Source organism: Gymnodraco acuticeps, unplaced genomic scaffold (genome assembly GCF_902827175.1).
Source record: "Gymnodraco acuticeps unplaced genomic scaffold, fGymAcu1.1, whole genome shotgun sequence".
In the NCBI taxonomy this organism is placed as follows: domain Eukaryota; kingdom Metazoa; phylum Chordata; class Actinopteri; order Perciformes; family Bathydraconidae; genus Gymnodraco; species Gymnodraco acuticeps.
The window spans coordinates 36046-62500 of NW_022991989.1; the positions used below are offsets into that span (position 1 = coordinate 36046).

Here is a 26455-nt window from a genome sequence, read left to right on the forward strand (position 1 = left end):
TTATTTCATTAATGGTTTGATCCAGTGTTTTTGCTGCTGAAGCCAAAATCTGAGTCCATTCAACTCACATATTGAGTTACATTCAGACATTAATGATCTTGTTTCTTTTGTCTTTGATGATAACATCTCATCCAATTTTTAACATTGCCATTTTTTATTCTTATGTATTTAACTATAGAATATTTTGTCATATAGTTAATAACTTGCTTTAATCATCAGCCTGATGGCTCTATTAGACCATATTAAACGTTCAAAGTAAAACAGCGTGTCTTCTGGATAGCTGAAGATAGCAATCATATTGAGTTGCAAAGGGTACGCTGGTCCTGAATTGTTTATCCCAACTCTTTACACCCATTTTAATCTTTTCAGTATTGTGATTAAAAACGGGACAGACTGTTAGGCTTAGTGTTCAGATATTTCTTACCCAAAAGCACCTTGGTCATCTGACATCTCTCTCCTTTGGTGTCTTTGATCACCGGCTTCTTTTCTTATTTATCAAAGAACCAGATTTCTAACACAGTTGTTCAACCAGGAGTTTCACAACCTAGTAATAAAAGAAGCGGGAAATCACAAAACATTGTCTTTTGTAAGAATAAATGGACCTACACCCAAAATAGCTTCTTCCACTTGTTACTTGAACTAATGAATACAAAGACATGTTACGGTTATTGTCAGCTTGCTCAGTCACATCAATATTGCATCAATAAATTCTCCAGACAAATCCAGTTTAAATTGCACAGCTTTATTTATAAATTACCACCTCTACATCCCAATGGTTGGTTTATGCCTTGTTCACAAGATAAAAACAACCTTCAGAGACACTTAAAAAGACAAATATAAGACAGGCACTAAAGTTAATCTGTTCTGTGAGGGCACTCAATGTCAACTTCATTCACATTTACAAGGAACTCAAACACGACACCAGTGGGACTCGAGCTGTTAGTATGTCTTATTTCTTTTGTGCAAAATTGGAAACAAACATCTTGACCTTCTGTAGATCGGGGCCACTGTAAAAGTGCTGTTTATCAAACAGTGAATTTTAGCATCCAGACGCTCTAGCTCTTTCTCCATATTGGAATTTCAAATACAAAGTAACTAGTCAGTGTAAAAGATATGTTTGTTGAATACAAAGTTAGTCAGACTTCTACTCTTGTTTCTGAATGCGTTGATTTAGCTGAGGGCTGAGGAGGCACTAAGGCACAGGCGACTCTGACACATACTTATATGGATTTTACATTGTGAAACTGAGCATTATACACATTCTTGTGACATAGAAAAATGACTATCTCTATTCCCTTCACACAGAGATGGAATTAGTTGTAGATCTAACATTAAAACAAGCTACATTCATAACTTCTGTTTCTTCGTTTTGTTCTAGTTGTTTGACAGTCTGAGTGAAAAGACTGTGCTAGAGACATATTAATATGCTTTAAAATGTACTACACAGTTTAACTTCCTGTACAAAGACACCGCCTCAGCACTTATAAGGTCTTGGTCCTGTTCAAAACTCCTCCCTTCCCCCCCTTGCTTCCTTCTGAAACAGTCATTATTCTTCCCAGAAATACAAGTTGTAAAAATAATTTGACTATAAACAGTTCAGCTTCGTTCATTTCATCCATAGTTTGCAAACAGATAAAGACATATTCTTTCATAATCATGCTCACAAAGCTCTGATTGGTTGATTGCTGTTACATAGAGACCACTTTTTATCTGAACTCTGACCAGGGTTGACATCTTACACAAGTAGCTCACAACAAAATATGTCAAACAGATATGGACAACCTCACTTACTGATGGTTTCATAATCTCTCAAATTAGACGTTTGTTGGCGTTTTTCGTCCCCTTTACCCGATGAGGTGTTTTCTTCCAGATTCACGCTAGCCAGTGGACATAGTTGTCATACAGTTATATTTAATAGCTCTTCATAGACGTCTACCTCTTTTTTCTTGATAGTTTGACAGATGGACTAATGATCAATGGCCCCACAGGTTGTCACCATTTCAATATACAGAACAATGCGTCAACTGTACACTCTTTTCAGCAAATGAGGTTAATAGTCAGAGCCAAAACTAAGAAGTTACTCACTTGATTCTGCACTATACCAACATATGTTTGTGTGGCACTAAACAACCTCAAAGCAGATTATTTTTACTCCTCATCAATCTTCCATCACAGTTTGAAACTACTCATTTAGCTTTGCACAGTAGATCTTCCTTATAGAAATATCTCATTCAGCTTCAGACCAACCAAAGAAGACATCCAGGAATTTTCTTATCATACATTTTTACACCAGTTGGAGGAAAGTGTCCTTTCGGAGGGTCCTGAAACGGGCTCCTAGTTTTACAACAGGTGGTTGTGCAAGAACAGCAAGTTTTCTAATAATCACTACGGATTAAGCATCACTTCCTGCACAGACAGGAAGCTGAAAGGGGTAACACTGTGTCCATAAAGGAATATCATACAAATGGAAACTCTGAGAGAAGGAAAGAGGACAGATGAAGATGAAGAAAAGATGGTCGTTGGTCAACAAGCGTTGTGGAGAAGAAAGGATAAAGGAAACTGAAGCGTTAAGGAACTTTAGGGTAGAAGGGAAACAGAGTTTGAGGATACAAAAGAAGATAGGTTGTTTTATGGAAGAGGAGATGTTGGATGCTATAGCTCTAGCTGGAGATCGACAAGATGGCTGAGGTTTCTTTAGCCTTGTCGAAGAAGATGGACGTCTCATTGGCCGCCTTCAGTTTGATATTTGGTGAGCCTTGAGTGGCGTTCGGCTGACATTCCTGACAGCAGCAGCAGCAGCAGTCCATGAAGGCCTGACCGAGAGCCTGGAACACAACGACAAGCAGTCAGAGCTGTCCGTTAACGGCTTTCAAAGAACTATATTACTGTAACCACTCTAACTATTACAGCTGGATCTGAACGGGCTAGAGGTTTGTTGTTTAAATGCAAAAAATAGTGAGCATCAATTTCTACCACACCAAACAATATATTTAAAGGAATAGTTGTCAAGTCTGTTGAAGCCACACCGCTAAAGTAATTGACAAAGTGAGGGTGCCTATCCATCAGCCCAAGACTCTTTGTCTCGGACGTGATCTCATGCCGTTTTTCTGAGTACATGCCCAAGCAAGATGGTACACAAGATATCAGTTTTAAAATTTCTAGGGATGCCTGATGTTATTGGCATGTTGTTGGTATTGGCAGACAAAGGCTATACAAGGAAATATCGGCAACGGCATACATTGGTGTTAAGTTAAACTTCATTTAGTTGTTTTCTTATTTTGCCCAGTTAATGTGTTGGTCTTAAAAGCAGTGTACATCACATTCATATCTACAGGAGAGACCTTGTGTTCTTCTGCAATTAGATGGAAAAATATGTAAGTATTTTGGTATCTGCATTGCCAATTTGTCAAAATCGGCGAATGGGAGATCGGCAAAAACCCAATATTGTTAAGAGTCCCTTCTACTTGGGACGTGTGATTGTGCAAGTGATGGTACTACTACTATGTAGAATGGCCGCTAAATGCACCAGTGAAGTCCCATACCTTATAGTTACATATAGTTACATCATTGGGTCTTAAAGCTGTGTGTGATCAGTTCTGGTTGAAGAGGACCAAAAGGGGCCCGTTAAAGTCAACAATACTTTATTTTTAACAGCTTGACCTACCTTGCACAGACACAGCAGCAGGACCGGTGTCACTGATGACTTAAAGAACAACAGGAAGTGATGCAACAGAGCCAGCATGGAGGCAGTTTCCTCGGAGATGGAGATGTTAGCGTAGGCCAGCGTGATGTTACACACGTGTTCGGGCAGAGCACAGACGCCGTAAACCACCGCCAACGCCAGCAGGGTGCAGTTCAGCTGCCGCTCCAACGCCTGGTGCTGCTGGTGCTTCTGATTGCTCGAGCGGTCGTCATGGCTGCGCTGCTTTTGGGTGGAGCTGGAGTCGCTGTTGACGTTGCGGGTGGCCATTTGGCAGAGGACGGTGAAGAGGATGGGCAGGCAGAAGTAGCAGCCGAAGCACCACCACATACGCCCCTGCAACAGAGAACAGCAAACATCTGATGACCTTGTGGAGCATTTTGGAAAACTTCTGGTACGATCTGGTACTTTATGGTTCTGTAAAGTACTTTGGCGTAGAGTTGAGGGTCATGGTTAGGGTTTTTACCAGAATTTAGGTTACTATTTTGAACTTTTTGCACAGTCAAGAATACAATTTGACATTTAAACTCACCACATAATTTGATTGTTTGATCAACTTTCAAAAGTAAATCAGTAAGCATTCATATCTCTAATTGATTCATGTGACAGTTAAAGAAACCTTGTTATTTTATAATTTCTGGTCTATTCTGAGTACGCTCATTGTTTTCAATGTCAGTCACAATAAAGATCTAGTACTCAATCCCAAGAGAAACTGAGCCAATGAAGAGATGGAAGATGTCAGGTCTACTTCCAGAACTACTTTGGTGAGTTAGTTACTTAAAGGTCTCCTATATACTGTTTTTCATCAATATATTATAGGTCTCAGATATATACAGAACATATCTCTGAAGTGTTTGGCTCCAAACACCAAACAGATCATTGCAGCATTACCCATAATCCCCTCTGTTTCAGCCCTGTTTCCAAAGTGCTGATTCTCTGTCTGTTACTTTAGATGAAAATAAGGAGCCCCTCCCCACGCCCCTCTGAGAGAGGTTTGGTTACAAAGAACTCAATGGTGCTCTAGGAGGAGATTCAGGTGATAAGGGGGGGGGGTTACCTTGGTTGGTGATTGGCTAATGGTTACACAAGACAAAACATCGTTATGACATCATAAAGTGGCCAAAATCTGATCAGCTAATTTTCAGAGGATTTTATATAAATGGATCAGGACAAAAAGAGAGAGAATCTTTGTTCCTGAAACTTTCAGAGTCTCTTTACACAGAGGGGACACATGTTGATGTAGAAGAGACATGAAGAAGAGGGGACACATGTTGATGTAGAAGAGACATGAAGAAGAGGGGACACATGTTGATGTAGAGGAGACATGAAGAAGAGGGGACACATGTTGATGTAGAAGAGACATGAAGAAGAGGGGACACATGTTGATGTAGAAGAGACATGAAGAAGAGGGGACACATGTTGATGTAGAAGAGACATGAAGAAGAGGATTTTGAATAATAGGCGACCTTTAAAACTCTTCCTGTGAGTTAAATCTGTGTATGTTAAGTTCTCACCTGGTGATACTTGAGCAACAGAGAGTGCAGGGAGTCAGGCAGGTAGAGGGACAGGGGGGAGGAAGGTGTGATGGAGCAGGAGTCCACCAGCAGGCCTGATGTCGGTGACACGGACTGGGTGAGCTGCCAGAGGAAGATCTCTGGGCTGGAGAGCAGCAGAGCAGTGAGCCACACCAGAACCAGCTGCAGCAGCACGGAGTGGCAGCGCTCCACCAGCCGGGCCTTGGTCTGCGAGGAGGAGGTGGCGGCGTGGAAACGAGCGATGCCCAGAGCGCACAGAGTGAAGGAGGTGAGGCCCAGAGACACGGTCTGCAGGAGAGGACGAGAACAATGGAGGTTGTTTTGAAGGTATTTGCTTTGGTAAGGCAAGTTTATTTATATAGCAACTTTAAACACAAGGACAAGCAAATTCCTATATCTGGCGGAAGTGGTTCAGTCTGTAGGGACTTGGTCTTGGAACCGAAGGGTCGCGGGTTCAAGTCCCGTTTGACCCGAAGAAGAAAGCTGGTATCTGGAGAGGTGCCAGTTCACCTCCTAGGCCACTGCCAAGGTGCCCTTGAGCAAGGCACCTAACCTTGAAACTGCTCCCTTGGCGCAGGATAACTGGCAGCCTCTCTGCTCTGCCACCTCTCCTCTGCATATGGTTGTGTGTATATCCTCCCTGTGTGTGTAATGTGTGTAAACACAACAGAGTGGAGAAAGACATTTCCTCTATATGTCGTCTTCTTCTAAAGTACTTGACTTGGTGTATTGGTGCAAAACTGAAAAATAGTAGGAGAAATAAAGACTAAAATTAAAACAAATATTGCAAAAATCATGAAATATAAATATAGAATAGAGTAGAAAGGTAATACAATAACAAATCTAAACAATATTAAAATAAAATGTATATTCACAACATGTCTGATCTGCCAGACCTTTGTTGCAATCAAAAATCGGTAAACTAAACAAGGATTGGAAAATTCAACATTTTGGAAATTATATCCAACTGTTTTGATATTAGGGAGTGATGTTAGAAGTACAACTTTAAATATAAGAAAGCAGTGCTACCAAAAGCATGTGAGCTCTATGTTCTGGTTGTAGCTTTATGGTGCTTTCAAAACTATGGGACTTTCCCCCACACTCACAGGGTATAACGTTTCACATCCGTGCACCAACGTTTTGGAAATCCTATCATGGCCAGAAAGATGAGTCCAAATACAGACATTATTTGTTCCTTTTTGTATATTTTCTTTACAGTATAAACTCTCCATGATTGTTATTCAAAGGGATAAAGTGCCACGCACTCTCTCTACCCAATGCTATCAGAATGTGATCAATCAAACCACATGAGGAAATTAAAGGATCAGTCTGGTGTTATTTAATGTGTCTTAAAATAAAAAAATCTCATATGCAGAGTCAGACCCATCCAACAACATTAGTCCGTCTCTCACTACTGAGTTAATGTCTGTGCACTCAGCAGAATCGCATTGGTTCCCGCTAAAAAGTTTACAAATGTATTTAAGAGTCTGTAATTTCTTTAAATTGCTATCTCAGCTTACAATAAGACTCCGTTTTTAGCCAAGCGTAGCCTATGAACTTTTCTGAACTGATGACTGAACTGTTCTACTTCTACTTTCATGAACTCACAAACCTAAGTCTGTATTAAAAACCATGTAACCAGTTCTGCCAAGATGGACCAAAACACTGTCAAACATTCTCTGAACTGAAGACTCCAATATGGCCACCTGTAGTAAAGGGTCACAGATCATTCAAACACAGTTTCAGCCCAAATGTGTTCCTGTCAAACCATGAAGGCAGCAGCAGGACGCCCCAGCAGACAAAGAACCAGGTCTCCATGGTGACTGGCAAAAAAACGACTGAATCTCTGCTCTTTAGCAATAGTTCATATATCACAAAAATACAGATAAGAAAACTGTTGTAAATTTAGAACAAAACTGTCATATTAGATGTTTGGGCACTTTAACAAACACATTTAAGTCAATACCTTTCAATTAAATAAAAATATATATCATTTACAGGGACCAAAAGTAATGGTTGCCAAATGGCCATTTACATTTGGCAACCAGTTATTTGACTTATTGGCATAGGGGCGCAAACAGCAAGACTTCCAACCAAAACTAATATTTGTTTTACATTTTTGCTGCATTTCATTTATGATATAAAAATATTGCTGTTGCATTCCACCCTACAAAATCACAGAATTGACCAGTAGATGAAAAAACCGTTGCCAAAATCTGTTTCACCCGCCACAAGTAACCGCTTTAAACAAAATTACTTTCAACCAAACTTCCTCTTGCCCCTCCTACTTCCACATAAGCCCCACCCATCATATAAGGCACCATGCGGCAGGTGATGTCACCAAGGATCCTCCTATGGGACAGCTGGTTGAGGTCCACCACAGGAAGGCCAGGACCAGGACCAGGAAGTCCCGGAACGCCATTCTTTAAATTGCTATCTCAGATTACAATAAGACTCCATTACAGTCAAGCTTAGCATATTGACTGAACTGATGACTGAACTGTTAGCCTATCTCCATCCAAAGAGGTACAATTCTACTTTCATCAACTCCCAAACCTAAGTCTGTATTAAAAACCATGTCTGTTTAGTTCTGCCCAGATGGAACAAAACTCTTTCAAAAAATTACTTTCAAGCAATCTTTCTCTTGCTCCTCCTACTTCCTCATAAGCCCCACCCACCTCCATATAGGGCACCATGCGGCAGGTGATGTCACCAAGGATCCTCCTATTGGACAGCTGGTTGAGGACCACCACAGGAAGGCATAGCACCAGGACCAGGAAGTCCCAGAACGCCATGCTGGCCAGCAGGTAGTTCCAAGCCGACCTCATATAGTAGTTGTTCCAGACGATGCACATGACGGCCATGTTTCCCACCACGCCCAGCGCCAGAACCAGGCCAGCCAGGAACAGGACCGCGTAGGCCGCGTACGAGCCTTCCGCCAGCGGGTAGAACGGGTTGAAGAGTCCTGGGGGGTCCAAGCTGGAGGTGTTTCCGTGGACCTCGTGATCGTTGTGGTCTCCTGCTGCTACTTTAGTCCCATTGTCAAACGCTGTGTCTTGCGGTGTCGTAACGGAGTCGTTCTCAAAGGACTGGCTGAAGGTGGACTGTTGTTCTTCTTCCTCTGCGCCGCGGGCCAGGCGCCGGGGTTGGTCCACATCTAGATCCAGCATTTCTGGGAGTGGGAGGCTCTTGTTGGGGGCCTCGCCAGTCTTGAGCTGCATGGAGGTCCAGAGTGGTTCCAGTTTGACGAGGGATGAAGGTTTGTTGAGGGTGTCGCTCTGACTGTCAGGTTGCTGAACGGTCTTTGCGTCCGTCAACAGAAGCGGCAGAAAAAGGCCCAACCACAAAGCAAGAGTAGGGGCCATGATCCAAATATTTAATGTGGATGATTCCTCTTAAGATTCTTCTTATTAAATTTCAGACCTAGGTGCTGAGCTTCAATTAAAATGCCAAGAAAGTTCCCAAAAAGTGCCAATATTCAGGAACCAAATGACCAACTTGATGCTTAGCAAAGTCTACGGTACCTTTCAGAGAGAAGCAATTCTAGTTCAGAGATTCTGGAAAATGACTTCAAGACAGAAGTTTGTTGAGTAAAGACGACAATTCCAGGGAAGAAAAAAGGTTAAAATGCACCAAAGCTTGCAGCTGGTTGCTAGATGTCTACCAACGTTTCAGAAAGTTTCTAGATGATGAAGAAATGCAGATGTTTGCTAGATCGTCCAATAGATTTTGTATTGGTTTGTAGTCCAGAAAAGATGAAGGTGTCTTCTCTTCTCTTCTCTTCTCAGGCTTGTGGTTTTAATCTGTCAATACCCCCAGGTTTCCCACTTTAAAACTGGACAGTGTTCTTCCCATCCATTAGTAATCCAAACAGGCGCTGGAGCTCCAGGAGGGGGGGGCGTAGGGCGAGGGTCCGTGTCCGTGTCGGGGCTGCTGTGTCTGGGCTGCAGATAGCAGAGAGACTGGGCGTCCTGGAGCTCTGAGGGTCTCTGGGAACAAGCAGCTATCTGCAGTATGGCTGGATGGAGCCTTTGTCAGCACACACACACACACACACACACACACACACACACACACACACACAGCACACACACACACACACAACACACACACACACACACACACACACACACACACACACACACACACACACACACACACACACACACACACACACACACAAACAGACTCACACAGTGACAGGCCTGCAAGCATACAAACAAGGTTGGCACTCACACAAATACACACATTTGTCTGCACGATCATGCATGCATACTTTCTTTTGCTCTTTTTGGCTTTCACTTTTCTCTCTAACTCAAACACACCCACACACACACACCCACACCCCCACACACACACACACCCCACACACACCACACACACACACACACACACACACACACACACACACACACACACACACACACACACACACACACACACACACACACACACACACACACACACACACACACATGTAAACACACTCCTTTCTGCTGCCCCCTGGTGGTCTAGTGTTGGTTTTACTGGGAACCAGAGCCAGATGATTTTATTAAAAGAAACCCATCTGCCTGGAATACTGATGAAACCACTTTTTGTGTGAGAACCAGTTTCAGTGAGAACATTTTTTCGGGGTGAGGGCAGATTTTGGACTACTCTTCACTTCCACTGTTTGAGGATCCTTAAATGACATCATACGCCTACTTATTTTCAGACCTAAACCCACAGTCGATGTATCTTCTTACAAGTATTGGGTGTATCAAAGCCTGTTATATCTTCTTCCTTTGGCCCAAACAGCTCTGTTGTTGTCCAAAAGCTGTTTAAAACACATCAATGAGCCTCACTGCTGCACTGGGTAACATGTTCCTTCATTGTGAACAAGCACACTGTAATTTACTTTGACGCAATCAAACTTACATTGTCCTGCTGCCACAACCACTCACTGGGACACCAGATGTCTAATGGAATATACTGGGAGAATACTGAATAGGATATATTTTTTTAGTTTTTAAAACGTTATCTCCTGTAGGAATCAATGGGCGTGGTGCCTAAAACCAGAGACTGGAAGTTAGAACAGTTTTGAGATGCTAGTTTGAGTCTTTTCCTGGGATTTGTTGACTTATAAAGAATCTAAAATAATATCAGGCTCATCAAAGGATGATCTGATAGTTTAAAATCTGATTACAATGTGTTCTAGGAGCATTAACATCGAGAGCTTTTGAATATTGGGACTTTTCTTGATCCAGATGTTCATTTGGAAATGAGGTCAAAAAGGCAAGAAGTTATGCACTTGGAAACTTTCTTTCTTGGTGATATTTTAGAACACTATTTGCTGTTATATGTTGTATTATGTGTAGCTACTTCCTTTGACTGGTCACTGATCTGTGTTTATGTACTGCTTTGGTTTTTTTCACCACTAGAGGTCGATATTGTTCTGTGTTATTGAAACTGTGATTGACAGCAGAACCACCTCCAGTTCCTTGAGCATTTAGTTACGGTAAAAGCCCTGCACCAAAAATGTTACTTTAATAAAAGGGTGTAAAAACTGTCAGGGAAAAGTTTTAAACTATAAGATATAGAGACAAAATATAAATGGTGACAAATACTGTGATAATGACCACAATATGGAAGTGACAAATTCACAGTCCACAATCCAAACCTCTACTTTATTATAATGACTCCAGCTTAATACATGAGAATGATGGCTGAAGCTTAAAAAATAGATTGTAAGTTGTTGTTCAAGCGACATAATCAGACCTCTTTTGGTTGGTAAGGGTCGGGGTGGTTTGAAGAAATTCACACACAAATTAAGACTGTAACAAAACAGAGAACTTTATTGTATTTAAAAGGTCATGCTATAAGGATGCTTTCAGGTCTTTGTGCAAACAACTTCCTCAAACACACACACAGGCAGACACACACACACACACACACACGGTCTTGAATATGTGATTGACAGGTCTTGAACACGTTGTCCGGTTGGGGTGTTGTCCGTGTTTCAGTGCTAAAACTTTAACCTTTTAAACACAGGATGTTTTCAGTTCAGGAAAGTTCATGAAGGAAGTTGACGTCCAAAACACCAAACTCTAGGCCTGAAAACCGTAGGCTGTAAAACTATATGTGCCTTTTTATGTCAAGTCTAAGGTTTATGTCAGGTGTTACAGCTCTGATCTTTCTCTCTGAAGGTTCCCGTTTTTTGGCCTGAAGTAATAAACCAATGGCATTTAACCACAAGGTCTGAATAGTTCATCTTTATTTTAGTTATAAGCTTTTAATTCATCATCTGTTTGACATGATTCACCTCCATTTCTCCAGCGTTCATCACGCCTCAGGTAAGTCCTATAAAAATCCAGCTTCAGTTCACATGCATTAGACGCTTTACCCAAAGATACATCTTCACCATCTAAAGTCACACATACTGTGGTTCAGTATCTGACTCTTCTACATCTAGACTGAGCCTTATCAGTTTAAGGAATGCATCTATTTGTGCAGTTAATGTAGATCTTTCTGATATCTTTGGTGAGAAAGAACGACATGTTAAAGAGGAAATATGCTTATTTTCAGTTTCATATTTGTATGATGTGACTACTGTTACTCAAAGGCACCACCTTGTGGCCGTAGTTGGCACATCTGGAACATAAACTTTGCATTTGGTTAAAACAATAATAATGTAAATGCAGATAAACCTGTGACCTGAATTACATGTACCTATATGAAGAAAGGGAAACAATAAGGTCTCTTTTAAACATTACAAAACAGTAAACAAATGGCTTTTTAAGTGTCAGTCAGGGAAGGACTTCTTGGCTGTTGTCAGGTGATTTAGGTTCTGCAGTAAAGATGTGAGGAGATATCTTTAATTTGTTTTGAACAGTCTAGACTTTATCATATTTTGCAGTAAATCATGCAACCCGAGTGATCAGAAACTCCTGCAGGTTGAAATGGACCAATACAACTATTTTATGGCAGACTTAGTCTTAACAACTATAAAACGTGCTAAGTCCAATTGTGTGGACCCTACTCTAAAATATAAAATTGTCTGTGTTTTAGTGAACATGTAAACTGTAAGAATATCACAGCAGCACATTTCCAAGCAGAAGGACTTACTGTGTACACTGTGGTCAGCACACACAGAACATTAATAATCAGCAGGAAATTGACTCTCAGTTTAATATCATTAATGCTTTCAACTCTTTTGTCCGTAGATCCAGCATTAAGTTGATCAAATAACTCTGCTGACTCACATACAAGTGAATGCTCCTTGCCTGCTCAGGGCGTGCAGCTACCTGCCTGAAGACATTAACGTAATTACTCACCAGCAGAACAGCATTGCTGGTATGGTTCTAACCTTGTAGGTCATAGTAAAATACTGCCCCTAGGTTCAATTCTCACAAAACATAATATCCCCTTCCATTGTTACGCTGATGATGTACAGATTTACCTGCCTCTCAATCAAAATGCCAACTCACTACAGCAGTTGAAGGACTGCTTAACAGAGATTAAATCCTGGCTGAGCCAAAACGTCCTCACCCTCAATGAGAGCAAGACCGAGGTCATCTTTTTTGGACCCCAACCAACAGTCTCCCCGGTTGATATTCTGGGCTCTCTCAATAAAAATATCTTCCCCTCTGTTATGAACCTTGGAGTGACCTTCAACAGCGCCTTTACATTTGATAAGCAGGTTAGCACTGTAGTCAAGACCTGTTTTTTCAAAATACGACTACTAAGTCGTTTTTATCTTTTAAAGACCTAGAAAGGGTTATTAACGCCTTTGTTACCTCGAGACTGGATTACTGCAATGCGCAGTAATGCAATGGACCAGGCCTCAATTAGACGCCTCCAGCTAGTTCAGAATGCAGCTGCACATCTTCTCACTGGCCATAAAAAGCACGACCATATCACCGCAATTCTGGCTTCATTGCACTGGCTTCCAGTTCGGTTCAGAATAGATTTTAAACTCCTTTTATTTGTTTTTAAAGCCCTAAATGGGCTGGCTCCTGCCTATATAGCCAAACTCCTCCATCGCTACACCCCAGGCAGAGCCTTAAGGTCGGCTGATCAGCTGCTGTTGATAGTGCCTAAGACCAGGCTTAAAACCCGAGGGCATCGAGCTTTCGCAGCGGCTGGCCCTAGGCTCTGGAATACTTTGCCCCTCCATGTGAGGTCGGCCCAGACCCTGGGGGGTTTTAAATCAACACTTAAAACTCATTTTTTCTCTTTGGCTTTTGTTTAATTATCTATTTATTCATTTAGTTCTTTATTTTAATATTTACATAACATAGGATTTCATAAAGTATTTCTAAAATAGTTTATACATTATTCGAATATAGGAATAGTAGATAGGATTACTTAAAATATAGCTTATATTTCATATTTTTTCCCTTTAGACCCTTGCGGTTTATTCTTAAAAACCCTTACCCACCCCACATTACCCCTCTGCTGGTCTATGGCCTTGTAGAGGGTAACGGGGTACAGAGTCGCTTAGATAAGCGGGGGAGTGCATCTGACGAAGAGATAGGTTGTTGTGCTCCCTATCTGTTTCTTATCCTATATCTAATAGAACTGCTCGGGTCTTGATAGATTGAGTGGGGAAGTCCATGAGATCTTTCTAGAGGGTTATCAAGAATAACTTTTATCCAATGACCTTTTCCTTCTCTGTCTGTGTCTGTGTATTCTCTTGTTCCGATTAACCCAGCCAAATCTTTTTTCTTGTTTTGTATCTATATCTACGCCGGGATCCGGAGTCGAGGCTGATCCTCTTGCTGTAGTCCTGTGTCTTGGATCCTCGATCCTGCGTTCTGGATTAAGTCGTGGACTTCGGGTCGTGGCTGAACCTGTCTCTGCGGTCCTGCCTTGGGTCTCGTCATGCTGCTTCCCTGATGGCTTCCACAGGATTGTAGCTGACATCCTCGTGGATTCATCTTCTTATTACAGACACATGCATTTCCTAACATTCGGTATATGCTGTAAAATGTATTATCTCTTCGATTTACACACATTACATTACATTACATTACATTGCATTTAGCTGACGCTTTTGTCCAAAGCGACTTAAAATAAGTACATTCGACCAGGAAGACACAACCTTGAAGAAAACAGAATCATATAAGTATATCAGGTTTCATAGAGCCAAACATTTCAAGTGCTACTCAACTGGCTTTAGATAAGCCAGTCCTTTATTAGTATAAAAGTGCTTCGTTAATCGTTCTAACGCTCGAAGTGGAGTCGAAAGAGATGAGTTTTCAGTTTGCGCCGGAAGATGTGCAAGCTATCTGCCGTCCTGATGTCAATGGGGAGCTCATTCCACCATCTTGGAGCCAGGATAGCAAACCCACGTGTTTTCGCCGATGGGAACTTGGGTCCCCCTCGCAGCGAGGGCGCAACGAGTCGTTTAGCTGATGCAGAGCGTAGTGCACGCGCTGGGGTGTACGGTTTAACCATGTCCTGGATGTAGGAAGGGCCAGATCCATTCGCAGCACGGTAAGCAAGTACCAGTGTCTTGAAGTGGATTCTAGCAGTTACCGGAAGCCAGTGAAGGGAGCGGAGGAGCGGAGTGGTGTGGGAGAATTTAGGAAGGTTGAAAACCAGACGAGCCGCTGCATTCTGGATGAGCTGCAGAGGTCGGATGGCACATGCAGGTAGACCAGCCAGGAGGGAGTTGCAGTAGTCTAGGCGTGAGATGACGAGAGCCTGGACCAGAACCTGAGTCGCTTTCTGAGTCAGCTGGGGACGTATCTTCCTGATGTTGTTATTACATTACATTGCATTTAGCTGACGCTTTTGTCCAAAGCGACTTACAATAAGTACATTCGACCAGGAAGACACAACCTTGAAGAAAACAGAATCATATAAGTATATCAGGTTTCATAGAGCCAAACATTTCAAGTGCTACTCAACTGGCTTTAGGTAATCCAGTCCTTTATTAGTATAAAAGTGCTTCGTTAATCGTTCTAACGCTCGAAGTGGAGTCGAAAGAGATGAGTTTTCAGTTTGCGCCGGAAGATGTGCAAGCTATCTGCCGTCCTGATGTCAATGGGGAGCTCATTCCACCATCTTGGAGCCAGGACAGCAAACCCACGTGTTTTCGCCGATGGGAACTTGGGTCCCCCTCGCAGCGAGGGCGCAACGAGTCGTTTGGCTGATGCAGAGCGAAGTGCACGCGCTGGGGTGTACGGTTTAACCATGTCCTGGATGTAGGAAGGGCCAGATCCATTCACAGTACGGTAAGCAAGTACCAGTGTCTTGAAGTGGATTCTAGCAGTTACCGGAAGCCAGTGAAGGGAGCGAAGGAGCGGAGTGGTGTGGGAGAATTTAGGAAGGTTGAAAACCAGACGAGCCGCTGCATTCTGGATGAGCTGCAGAGGTCGGATGGCACATGCAGGTAGACCAGCCAGGAGGGAGTTGCAGTAGTCTAGGCGTGAGATGACGAGAGCCTGGACCAGAACCTGAGTCGCTTTCTGAGTCAGCTGGGGACGTATCTTCCTGATGTTGTAAAGCGTGTATCTGCAGCAGCGGGTTGTAGCAGCGATGTTTGCAGTGAATGACAGGTTGTTATCTAGGGTCACACCCAGATTCCTTGCAGTCTGAGTCGGGGAAACAACTGAGGTGCCGATGTTGATTGTCAGGTCAAAGTTGGACAATCTTTTCCCGGGAGGAAGAGCAGCTCAGTCTTGTCAAGGTTGAGCTTGAGGTGGTGAGCAGACATCCACTGAGAGATGTCAGCTAGACAAGCAGAGATGCGTGCGACGACCTGGGTCTCTGAGCGGGGAAAGGACAGAATTAATTGGGTGTCGTCAGCGTAGCAGTGGTAAGAAAAACCATGCGGGCTAATGACTGATCCGAGCGAGTTTGTGTACAAGGAGAAGAGGAGGGGACCAAGAACAGAGCCCTGAGGGACCCCCGTAGTTAATTGACAAGGGTCGGACTCAGACCCTCTCCAAGTCACCCTGTAGGTACGGTCTTTCAGGTATGAGGTGAGGAGGGAAAGTGCAGAGCCTGAAACTCCAAGTTTTTGGAGAGTGCGAAGGAGGATCTGATGATTCACCGTGTCGAATGCAGCAGACAGGTCCAACAGGATGATGACAGAGGAGAGGGATGCAGTTTTGGCAGTGTGCAGTTCCTCCGTGACAGCAATGAGAGCAGTTTCTGTGGAGTGACCTGCCTTGAAACCAGACTGGTGCGGATCCAGAAGGTTGTTCTGATTGAGATAACAGGAGAGTTGTTTAAAGACAGCGCGTTCAAGTGATTTAGACAGGAACGGGAGGAGAGAGACAGGCCTGTAGTTTATAACATCAGACGGGTTGAGAGTGGGTTTCTTTAGGAGAGGGTTTACTCTTGCCTCCTTGAGACTGTTTGGAAAGTGACCAGAAGTTAGAGAAGTGTTGATGAAATGGGTGAGAAACGGTAGAATATCAGGAGCGATAGTCTGAAGGAGGTTTGAAGGGATAGGGTCCAGAGGACAGGTGGTAGGGCGGGCAGAGGTAATGAGGGTAAGAACCTCACTTGGAGAGAGAGGGGAAAAGGAGGTTAGTGTGTTGGTGGAAGGAAGGTCTGGTGACCCAGCGGTGAGTAAAGGTGAGTCAGAAAAAGAAGAGCGAATATCATTAACCTTTTTTTCAAAGTGGGTAACAAAGTCGCTTGACAGAAGTGAGGAGGGGCTTTTGGAGGGTCCAAGAGGGTGGAGAAGATGGAAAATAGTTTTTTAGGATTGGAATAGGAAGATTGGATCTTATCTTGAAAGAAAGTGCTTTTTGCCTGAGAGATCGAAGCAGAGAAAGAGGAGAGGAGAGCTTGATAGGTTAGGAGGTCGTCACGGTGTTTGGATTTCCACCATTTCCGCTCTGCTGCCCTAAGGACGGTTCTATTAGCACGCAGTGCATCATTTAGCCAGGGAGCCGGAGGGGACTGACGAGCCTGCCGAGATGTCAGAGGACAGAGCGAGTCCAGAGTGGATGAGAGAGTAGAGAGGAGAGTTTCTGCAGCAGAGTTTGGAGGCAGTAGATTGGAACGAATCAGAGGAAGGGAGGGCTGAGAGCACCGACGAGGCAAAGGTAGAGGGAGAGAGGGAGCGAAGGTTACGGCGGACAAGTGTAGGATGGGAAGAGATTAGTTTGTTATGTTTGGAAAGGGATAGAGAGAATGAAATGAAGAAGTGATCGGATGTGTGGAGCGGGTTTACAGAGAGGTTAGAAGTAGCGCAGTTCCTTGAGAATATGAGATCAAGGACATTGCCAGCTTTATGAGTCGGTGGGGACGGAGAGAGTGAGAAAGCAAAGGCGGTTAACAGAGATGTTAGTTCGTCTATCTTCCCCATCTGGAGGTTGAAGTCTCCGAGAAGTACAGCGGGAGGCGCCAGTTTCAGGGATGTGTGAGAGGAGATGATCTAATTCCTCCAAGAAGTCCCCCAAGGCGCCTGGTGGACGGTAGAGAACAACAATGGTTAACTGTATAGGATGGGTTACTGTGACGGCATGGAACTCAAAGGTGGAAGGAGTAAAGTTAGGTAGCTTGAAGAGGGAAAAGCTCCATTTGGGAGAGAGCAGGAGACCAGTGCCACCTCCTCTGCCAGTGGGTCTGGGTGTATGGGAGAAGGAATATGCAGTGGAGAGAGCTGCTGGGGTGGATGTGTTGGATGGAGTAATCCAGGTCTCAGTGAGAGCAAGGAAATCCAGAGACTGCAGGGAGGTGTAGCCAGAGATGAAGTCAGCCTTAGGAACAGCTGACTGGCAGTTCCACAGGCCACCTGAAACTAGATGTTGGATCTCAGTGGAGCACGTGGGATAGACGAGAGCAGGCCGGTTATATCGATTACGAGATACACGGGGCCAGTGATAATTGCGAGAAGACACATGAACAGGAATGGAGAAAATACACATGATTATAGCATGAGGGGCTAAACAACAAAATTAAAAATTAAAAACACCAACGATACTTAGCTCAATCAAAGTAGGATTTGCCTCCTCTTTGCCTCCCTCGTGACTCCTGTAGGACTCTAATGTCTTTGTCTGTCTTACTCCTGTAGGACTCTAATGTCTTTGTCAGTCTTAGCCTGTCTGCCGCTGAAGCTGACGCTCCAGGAAAGAGCTACCCGAAATGGACGCCTGATTGCTCAGTTCTCACAGCTGAAGTTAATTAGTTAACTATCTACAGCTGATGGGCGACAATAGACTGGCCCTGCCTATGTTAATAATGCAGGCTTGAGTGCTGAGAGCTGTAAAGCAGGTTTCGCCTGAGCAGATCTGAGATTTAAAATCTCTCAAAAGCGATTTAGCCGTTTAAGCTACAGTAACAATTATACAGAGTCGAATAAATGAAACCGAGAAGTCTAATTAAACAAGAATATAACTTACAGTGGTTGCTGCGTCAATAGGTAATGTTGTCACCGGGTCCAGATGCACACTGAGTTCATCAGTTTCTAAATGCGGTATTTAAATGCTTTTTGAGCTAAAGGATGACTGAGTCACGCGGTTCTACTTCACGCAATCAATAGACTGGCCCTGCCTATGTTAATAATGCAGGCTTGAGTGCTGAGAGCTGTAAAGCAGGTTTCGCCTGAGCAGATCTGAGATTTAAAATCTCTCAAAAGCGATTTAGCCGTTTAAGCTACAGTAACAATTATACAGAGTCGAATAAATGAAACCGAGAAGTCTAATTAAACAAGAATATAACTTACAGTGGTTGCTGCGTCAATAGGTAATGTTGTCACCGGGTCCAGATGCACACTGAGTTTATCAGTTTCTAAATGCGGTATTTAAATGCTTTTTGAGCTAAAGGATGACTGAGTCACGCGGTTCTACTTCACGCAATCAATAGACTGGCCCTGCCTATGTTAATAATGCAGGCTTGAGTGCTGAGAGCTGTAAAGCAGGTTTTGCCTGAGCAGATCTGAGATTTAAAATCTCTCAAAAGCGATTTAGCCGTTTAAGCTACAGTAACAATTATACAGAGTCGAATAAATGAAACCGAGAAGTCTAATTAAACAAGAATATAACTTACAGTGGTTGCTGCGTCAATAGGTAATGTTGTCACCGGGTCCAGATGCACACTGAGTTCATCAGTTTCTAAATGTGGTATTTAAATGCTTTTTGAGCTAAAGGATGACTGAGTCACGCGGTTCTACTTCACGCAATCAATAGACTGGCCCTGCCTATGTTAATAATGCAGGCTTGAGTGCTGAGAGCTGTAAAGCAGGTTTCGCCTGAGCAGATCTGAGATTTAAAATCTCTCAAAAGCGATTTAGCCGTTTAAGCTACAGTAACAATTATACAGAGTCGAATAAATGAAACCGAGAAGTCTAACACACGGCATCTATTGCACGTCTGTCCGTCCTGGGAAAGGGATCCCTCCTCTGTTGCTCTCCCTGAGGTTTCTCCCATGTTTTCCCCTCAAACTGTGGGTTTTCTCTGGAAGTTTTTCCTTGTACGATGTGAGGGTCTAAGGATAGAGGGTGTCGTTTTTCTCATACTGATATTCTGAACAATCTGTGCTGTTGTATTTGCTGTAAAGTGTCTCTACTGTAGGCTATTTTTATTTTATGTACAGCACTTTGGCTCGACCAAAAATCGTTTATAAATGTGCTATATAAATAAAACTTGATTTGATTTGATTTGAAAATACAGTTGCAAGAAAAAGTATGTGAACCCTGTGGATCCTCCACACATAGCGTTGTGTGTTCCTTCCAAACAACTCAACTTTGGTTTCATCTGTCCACAGAATATGTTGCCAGTAGTGCTGTGGAACATCCAGGTGCTCTTTTGCAAACTTCAAACGTGCAGCAATGTTTTTTCTGGACAGCAGTGGCTTCCTCCGTGGTGTCCTCCCATGAACTCCATTCTTGTTCAGTGTTTTACGTATCGTAGATTCGTCAACAGAGATGTTAGCATGTGCCAGAGATTTCTGTAAGTCTCTAGCTGACACTCTAGGATTCTTCTTCACCTCATTGAGCATTCTGCGCTGTGCTCTTGCAGTCATCTTTACAGGACGGCCACTCCTAGGGAGAGTAGCAACAGTGCTGAACTTTCTCCATGTATAGACACTTTATCTTACCGTGGACTGATGAACATCAAGGCTTTCAGAGATACTTTGTAACCCTTTCCAGCTTTATGCAAGTCAACAATTCTTAATCGTAGGTCTTCTGAGAGCTCTTTTGTGCAAGGCATGGTTCACATCTGGCAATGCTTCTTAAGAATAGCACATTCAAAACTGGTGTGTATTTTTTATAGGGCAGGGCAGCTTTAACCAACACCTCCAATCTCGTCTCATTGATTGGACTCCAGGTTGGCTGACTCCTGACTCCAGCTCTTGAAGAAGTCTTTAGTCTAGGGGTTCACCCTGCACTGTGAATGTTTACATGGTGTGTTCAATAAAAACATGAACACATATAATTGTTTGTGTGGTATTAGTTTAAGCAGACTGTGTTTGTCTATTGGTGTGACTTAGATGAAGATCAGAACACATTTTATGACCAACTTATGCAGAAATCCAGGTCATTCCAAAGGGTTCACATACTTTTTCTTGCAACTGTATGTTCCTGGAAACACCTTCAGCAGCAGGAAACAAAAAGAGAGGAGGTTCTTTATCTTGTCTGTCCAATCTGTCTGATGCGGTTGAAATCTTCACAGATTTGAAGTTGAGACCAAATGAATGCTGAGTTTAAAGATGCAGTCGCTGTGATTGAAGTGCGGTCAGTCGTTGGCAATTAAGTTAAGTTCCCTCCACGCCTGAAACGTTACCATTGAACTCCTTTGTTTACTTCCAGAACAAAGTGACATCACTATGTAACACTCACGTTAATGGCTAACATTCCAACACATTGCACATGATAGGCTAAGGCGCGGGACATCTCTAAGCGGTTGACCAATAACAACAGAGCCGACCAGCTAACCAATCAGAGCAGACTGGGCTCTGGTTTCAGACAGAGGGTGAAAAGAGGTGCTGCAGCACAGACAGTATGAGAACAATAAAGAGCTTTTTGAACATTAAAGCACGGAGACATGTCAGAGAGACACTACATACTGATATACACCTGAACATCAGCAGGAGAGGACTCTTTAAAGTAGAGACACTACATACTGATATACACCTGAACATCAGCAGGAGAGGACTCTTTAAAGTAGAGACACTACATACTGATATACACCTGAACATCAGCAGGAGAGGACTCTTTAAAGTAGAGACACTACATACTGATATACACCTGAACATCAGCAGGACAGGACTCTTTAAAGTAGAGACACTACATACTGATATACACCTGAACATCAGCAGGAGAGGACTCTTTAAATTAGAGACACTACATACTGACCCCAAGTGAAGGAGTTCAAGTATCTCGGGGTCTTGTTCTCGAGTGAGGGAACAATGGAGCGTGAGATGGGCCGGAGAATCGGAGCAGCGGGAGCGGTACTGCAGTCGCTTTACCGCACCGTTGTGACGAAAAGGGAGCTGAGCCAGAAGGCAAAGCTCTCTGTCTACCGGGCCATTTTCGTTCCTACCCTCACCTATGGTCATGAAGGATGGGTCATGACCGAAAGAACGAGATCGCGGATACAAGCGGCCGAGATGGGTTTTCTCCGCAGGGTGGCTGGTGTCTCCCTTAGGGATAAGGTGAGAAGTTCGGTCATCAGGGAGGGACTCGGAGTTGAGCCGCTCTTCCTTCGCGTCGAAAGGAGCCAGTTGAGGTGGTTCGGGCACCTAGTTAGGATGCCACCTGGGCGCCTCCCTAGGGAGGTGTTCCAGGCACGTCCAGCTGGGAAGAGACCAAGGGGTAGACCTAGGACCAGGTGGAGGGATTATATCTCTTCGCTGGCCTGGGAGCGCCTTGGGATCCCCCAGTCAGAGCTGGTTGATGTCGCCAGGGAAAAGAAAGTTTGGGGCTCTCTGCTGGAACTGCTACCCCCGCGACCCGACCACGGATAAGCGGAAGAAGATGGATGGATGGATGGATGGACATACTGATATACACCTGAACATCAGCAGGAGAGGACTCTTTAAAGTAGAGACACTATACTGATATACACCTGAACATCAGCAGGAGAGAACTCTTTAAAGTAGAGACACTACATACTGATATACACCTGAACATCAGCAGGAGAGGACTCTTTAAAGTAGAGACACTACATACTGATATACACCTGAACATCAGCAGGAGAGGACTCTTTAAAGTAGAGACACTACATACTGATATACACCTGACCATCAGCAGGAGAGAACTCTTTAAAGTAGAGACACTACTGATAGACACCTGACCATCAGAAGGAGATAACTCTTTAAAGTAGAGACACGACATACTGATATACACCTGAAGATCAGCAGGAGAGGACTCTTTAAAGTAGAGACACTACATACTGATATACACCTGAACATCAGCAGGAGAGGACTCTTTAAAGTAGAGACACTACATACTGATATACACCTGAACATCAGCAGGAGAGGACTCTTTAAATTAGAGACACTACATACTGATATACACCTGAACATCAGCAGGAGAGGACTCTTTAAAGTAGAGACACTACATACTGATATACACCTGAACATCAGCAGGAGAGGACTCTTTAAAGTAGAGACACTACATACTGATATACACCTGAACATCAGCAGGAGAGAACTCTTTAAAGTAGAGACACTACTGATATACACCTGACCATCAGAAGGAGATAACTCTTTAAAGTAGAGACACGACATACTGATATACACCTGAACATCAGCAGGAGAGAACTCTTTAAAGTAGAGACACTACATACTGATATACACCTGAACATCAGCAGGAGAGGACTCTTTAAAGTAGAGACACTACATACTGATATACACACCTGAACATCAGCAGGAGAGGACTCTTTAAAGAGTAAGACACTACATACTGATATACACCTGACCATCAGCAGGAGAGAACTCTTTAAAGTAGAGACACTACTGATATACACCTGACCATCAGAAGGAGATAACTCTTTAAAGTAGAGACACTACATACTGATATACACCTGAACATCAGCAGGAGAGGACTCTTTAAATTAGAGACACTACATACTGATATACACCTGAACATCAGCAGGAGAGGACTCTTTAAAGTAGAGACACTACATACTGATATACACCTGACCATCAGCAGGAGAGAACTCTTTAAAGTAGAGACACTACTGATATACACCTGACCATCAGAAGGAGATAACTCTTTAAAGTAGAGACACGACATACTGATATACACCTGAACATCAGCAGGAGAGAACTCTTTAAAGTAGAGACACTACATACTGATATACACCTGAACATCAGCAGGAGAGGACTCTTTAAAGTAGAGACACTACATACTGATATACACCTGAACATCAGCAGGAGAGGACTCTTTAAAGTAGAGACACTACATACTGATATACACCTGACCATCAGCAGGAGAGAACTCTTTAAAGTAGAGACACTACTGATATACACCTGACCATCAGAAGGAGATAACTCTTTAAAGTAGAGACACAACATACTGATATACACCTGAAGATCAGCAGGAGAGGACTCTTTAAAGTAGAGACACTACATACTGATATACACCTGAACATCAGCAGGAGAGGACTCTTTAAAGTAGAGACACTACATACTGATATACACCTGAACATCAGCAGGAGAGGACTCTTTAAATTAGAGACACTACATACTGATATACACCTGAACATCAGCAGGAGAGGACTCTTTAAAGTAGAGACACTACATACTGATATACACCTGAACATCAGCAGGAGAGGACTCTTTAAAGTAGAGACACTACATACTGATATACACCTGAACATCAGCAGGAGAGGACTCTTTAAAGTAGAGACACTACATACTGATATACACCTGAACATCAACAGGAGAGGACTCTTTAAAGTAGAGACACTACATACTGATATACACCTGAACATCAGCAGGAGAGAACTCTTTAAAGTAGAGACACTACATACTGATATACACCTGAACATCAGCAGGAGAGGACTCTTTAAAGTAGAGACACTACATACTGATATACACCTGAACATCAGCAGGAGAGGACTCTTTAAAGTAGAGACACTACATACTGATATACACCTGAACATCAGCAGGAGAGGACTCTTTAAAGTAGAGACACTACTGATATACACCTGACCATCAGAAGGAGATAACTCTTTAAAGTAGAGACACGACATACTGATATACACCTGAACATCAGCAGGAGAGGACTCTTTAAAGTAGAGAAGAAAACAAATAGAGATACAGCAATTGAGATTAACTTAATGGCCTTTTTCCTAATCAGAGTGTAAATGGATCATCTTCCGGTATCATCAACAGGTTGCAGGGGTCTCCTTCATCAACCAATCAGGTGAGAGGATGGTGGGAATGGAGACAGTGTCCTGCTCCGCTGCTGCAGCTCTATATACGGATGTCAGTCTCTGCAGAGGAAATACATGGAGGGCAACAGGGGTCAGTGGACACACACACACACACACACACACACACACACACACACACACACACACACACACACACACACACACACACACACACACACACACACACACACACACACACACACACACACCGTATATGGGTTAAAAGTCTGTGGAAAATGTCGGTTGTGAAACAGCAGAGCGTGAAATTCCAACTTTTCCCTTAAATCCGATCTAAATCTGCCGAGCGGACGTTAGATGTTTTCTTTGGAGCGAATCATCTCGGTGCAGCTCTGAGATGACCTAAAAAATAACACACCCGCAAACTGCTGTGTTCACGAGGGATGTAACCCACTTTCACTGACAGGTCAGACCTCATGTGTTTACTCTCGGTGCCAATCACAGTTATCATTAATGGGACACGATGCAGCGTCCACTGCTGTCCACTCAAACTTAGCTCCAAGGTGAAAGTTATTTATCAGCTATACACGCAGGTCAATGGAAACAAAACAGAGCAAAACTCATCATCTCCTCTAAAAATGGACACATAAACACACACAAATAATACACTTCATAGTAATAAACAGAAATACAAGAGGTTCCAAACACATAAACAACATAATGCCCAAAGGACCGGGTGCTTAAAACCATTATTATGTTTTATTTCAAGGAAAAAAGACAGTTTATTTGTAGAAAGTCGTCATATTTAAGAACAGATTCACCTTTTTTACGAGACTTTATCACAAAACTATGACCACGATTTGGATAAAAAATTATTCAGTCCAGTTGTAATGAGTGTACATTTGACTTTGATGTCATTTATCACTCACTTTATGTCTTTTTAACTCAGAGTCTGTCAGATGTATCAGCAGTGACAAAGGGGCTGAGTTACAGGGGTTTATAAATACATGTTTATGTATCTATAAATGATGATCAAGCCATTATAATTTCATTCAGATAGAAAATACGTATCATTGTCTTTTCGCTGCGCTCTTATTTTGAAATTCCTGAGAAATGTGGCCCTTTTTTATGGACAACAATCTATGCTTATTATTTTGTTGAAAACAACATTCTGTTTATCAGTTTAATATCTTAAAGAGCAACATACTGTAATAACATATATGAAATCCTATTTTAGCTGCTATTTGTGAGTTGATGGAACTGCTTTAGTCAAAGTGTGCTATGGACTCATAACAATCGAACTACATTGAATTAAACTGAAATCCTAATAAGGACGACTTTTGTCTAAAATAATATCTGCAAACATCTTATTGTTGCCCTAATAGTTTATGCAATGTGTCCCCATGAGAAAAATGTTACTCAACCATAGAGTGCATCCACTTTTTATCAGTTGAAACAGCCCAAACAAGCCCTTCTTATCAATTAGTATCTGTCATCTTCACCTTGTTGTCTCTTTATTTTCTCCTCCCTGTGTTCGCCCCAGTTATGCGACCTCGTCTGAGTGTGTGAGCTCTTCTTAAAGAAGTTTGTGTTTTTGAAGTTTAGATGGAAAAATCTCTCCTCTTCGCTTTTAGATCTTCTCCCTATTTAGACAGCTGTCTCTTTCTAAATCTGTCCATCCTCCGAGCGTCAGCCCCTATCACTTCAAAAGGTAGACCCAACTGTGTCACACACACACACACACACACACACACACACACACACACACACACACACACACACACACACACACACACACACACACACACACACACACACACACACACACACACACACACACACACACACACACACACACACACACACACACACACACACACACACACACACACACACACACACACACCATGTATACATCACTTCAGGGGACACTA

At 42.9% G+C, this 26455-nt stretch overlaps 1 protein-coding gene across 1 annotated transcript; it reads right to left on the reverse strand.

Moving 5' to 3' along the window:
• Positions 1–721: 721 nt before the first annotated feature.
• LOC117536302 (G-protein coupled receptor 37-like 1) lies at positions 722–9242 on the reverse strand. Its single transcript, XM_034201093.1, has 4 exons — positions 7914–9242; positions 5215–5523; positions 3665–4036; positions 722–2825 (listed from the first exon to the last, which is right to left on the reverse strand). The coding sequence occupies exons 1-4, from the start codon at positions 8598–8600 to the stop codon at positions 2661–2663; spliced, it is 1533 nt and encodes a 510-aa protein (XP_034056984.1). The 5' UTR covers positions 8601–9242; the 3' UTR covers positions 722–2660.
• Between the last annotated feature and the right edge of the window lie 17213 nt (positions 9243–26455).

Coding starts and splice junctions, on each gene's coding strand:
- LOC117536302 (XM_034201093.1), bottom strand. CDS start 8,600: ATGGCCCCTACTCTTGCTTTGTGGTTGGGCCTTTTTCTGCCGCTTCTG. Junction 5,524..7,913: donor GCATGGTGCCCTATATGGAG/GTGGGTGGGGCT, acceptor CCTCTCCTGCAG/ACCGTGTCTCTGGGCCTCAC. Junction 4,037..5,214: donor TGTTGCTCAAGTATCACCAG/GTGAGAACTTAA, acceptor TCTCTGTTGCAG/GGGCGTATGTGGTGGTGCTT.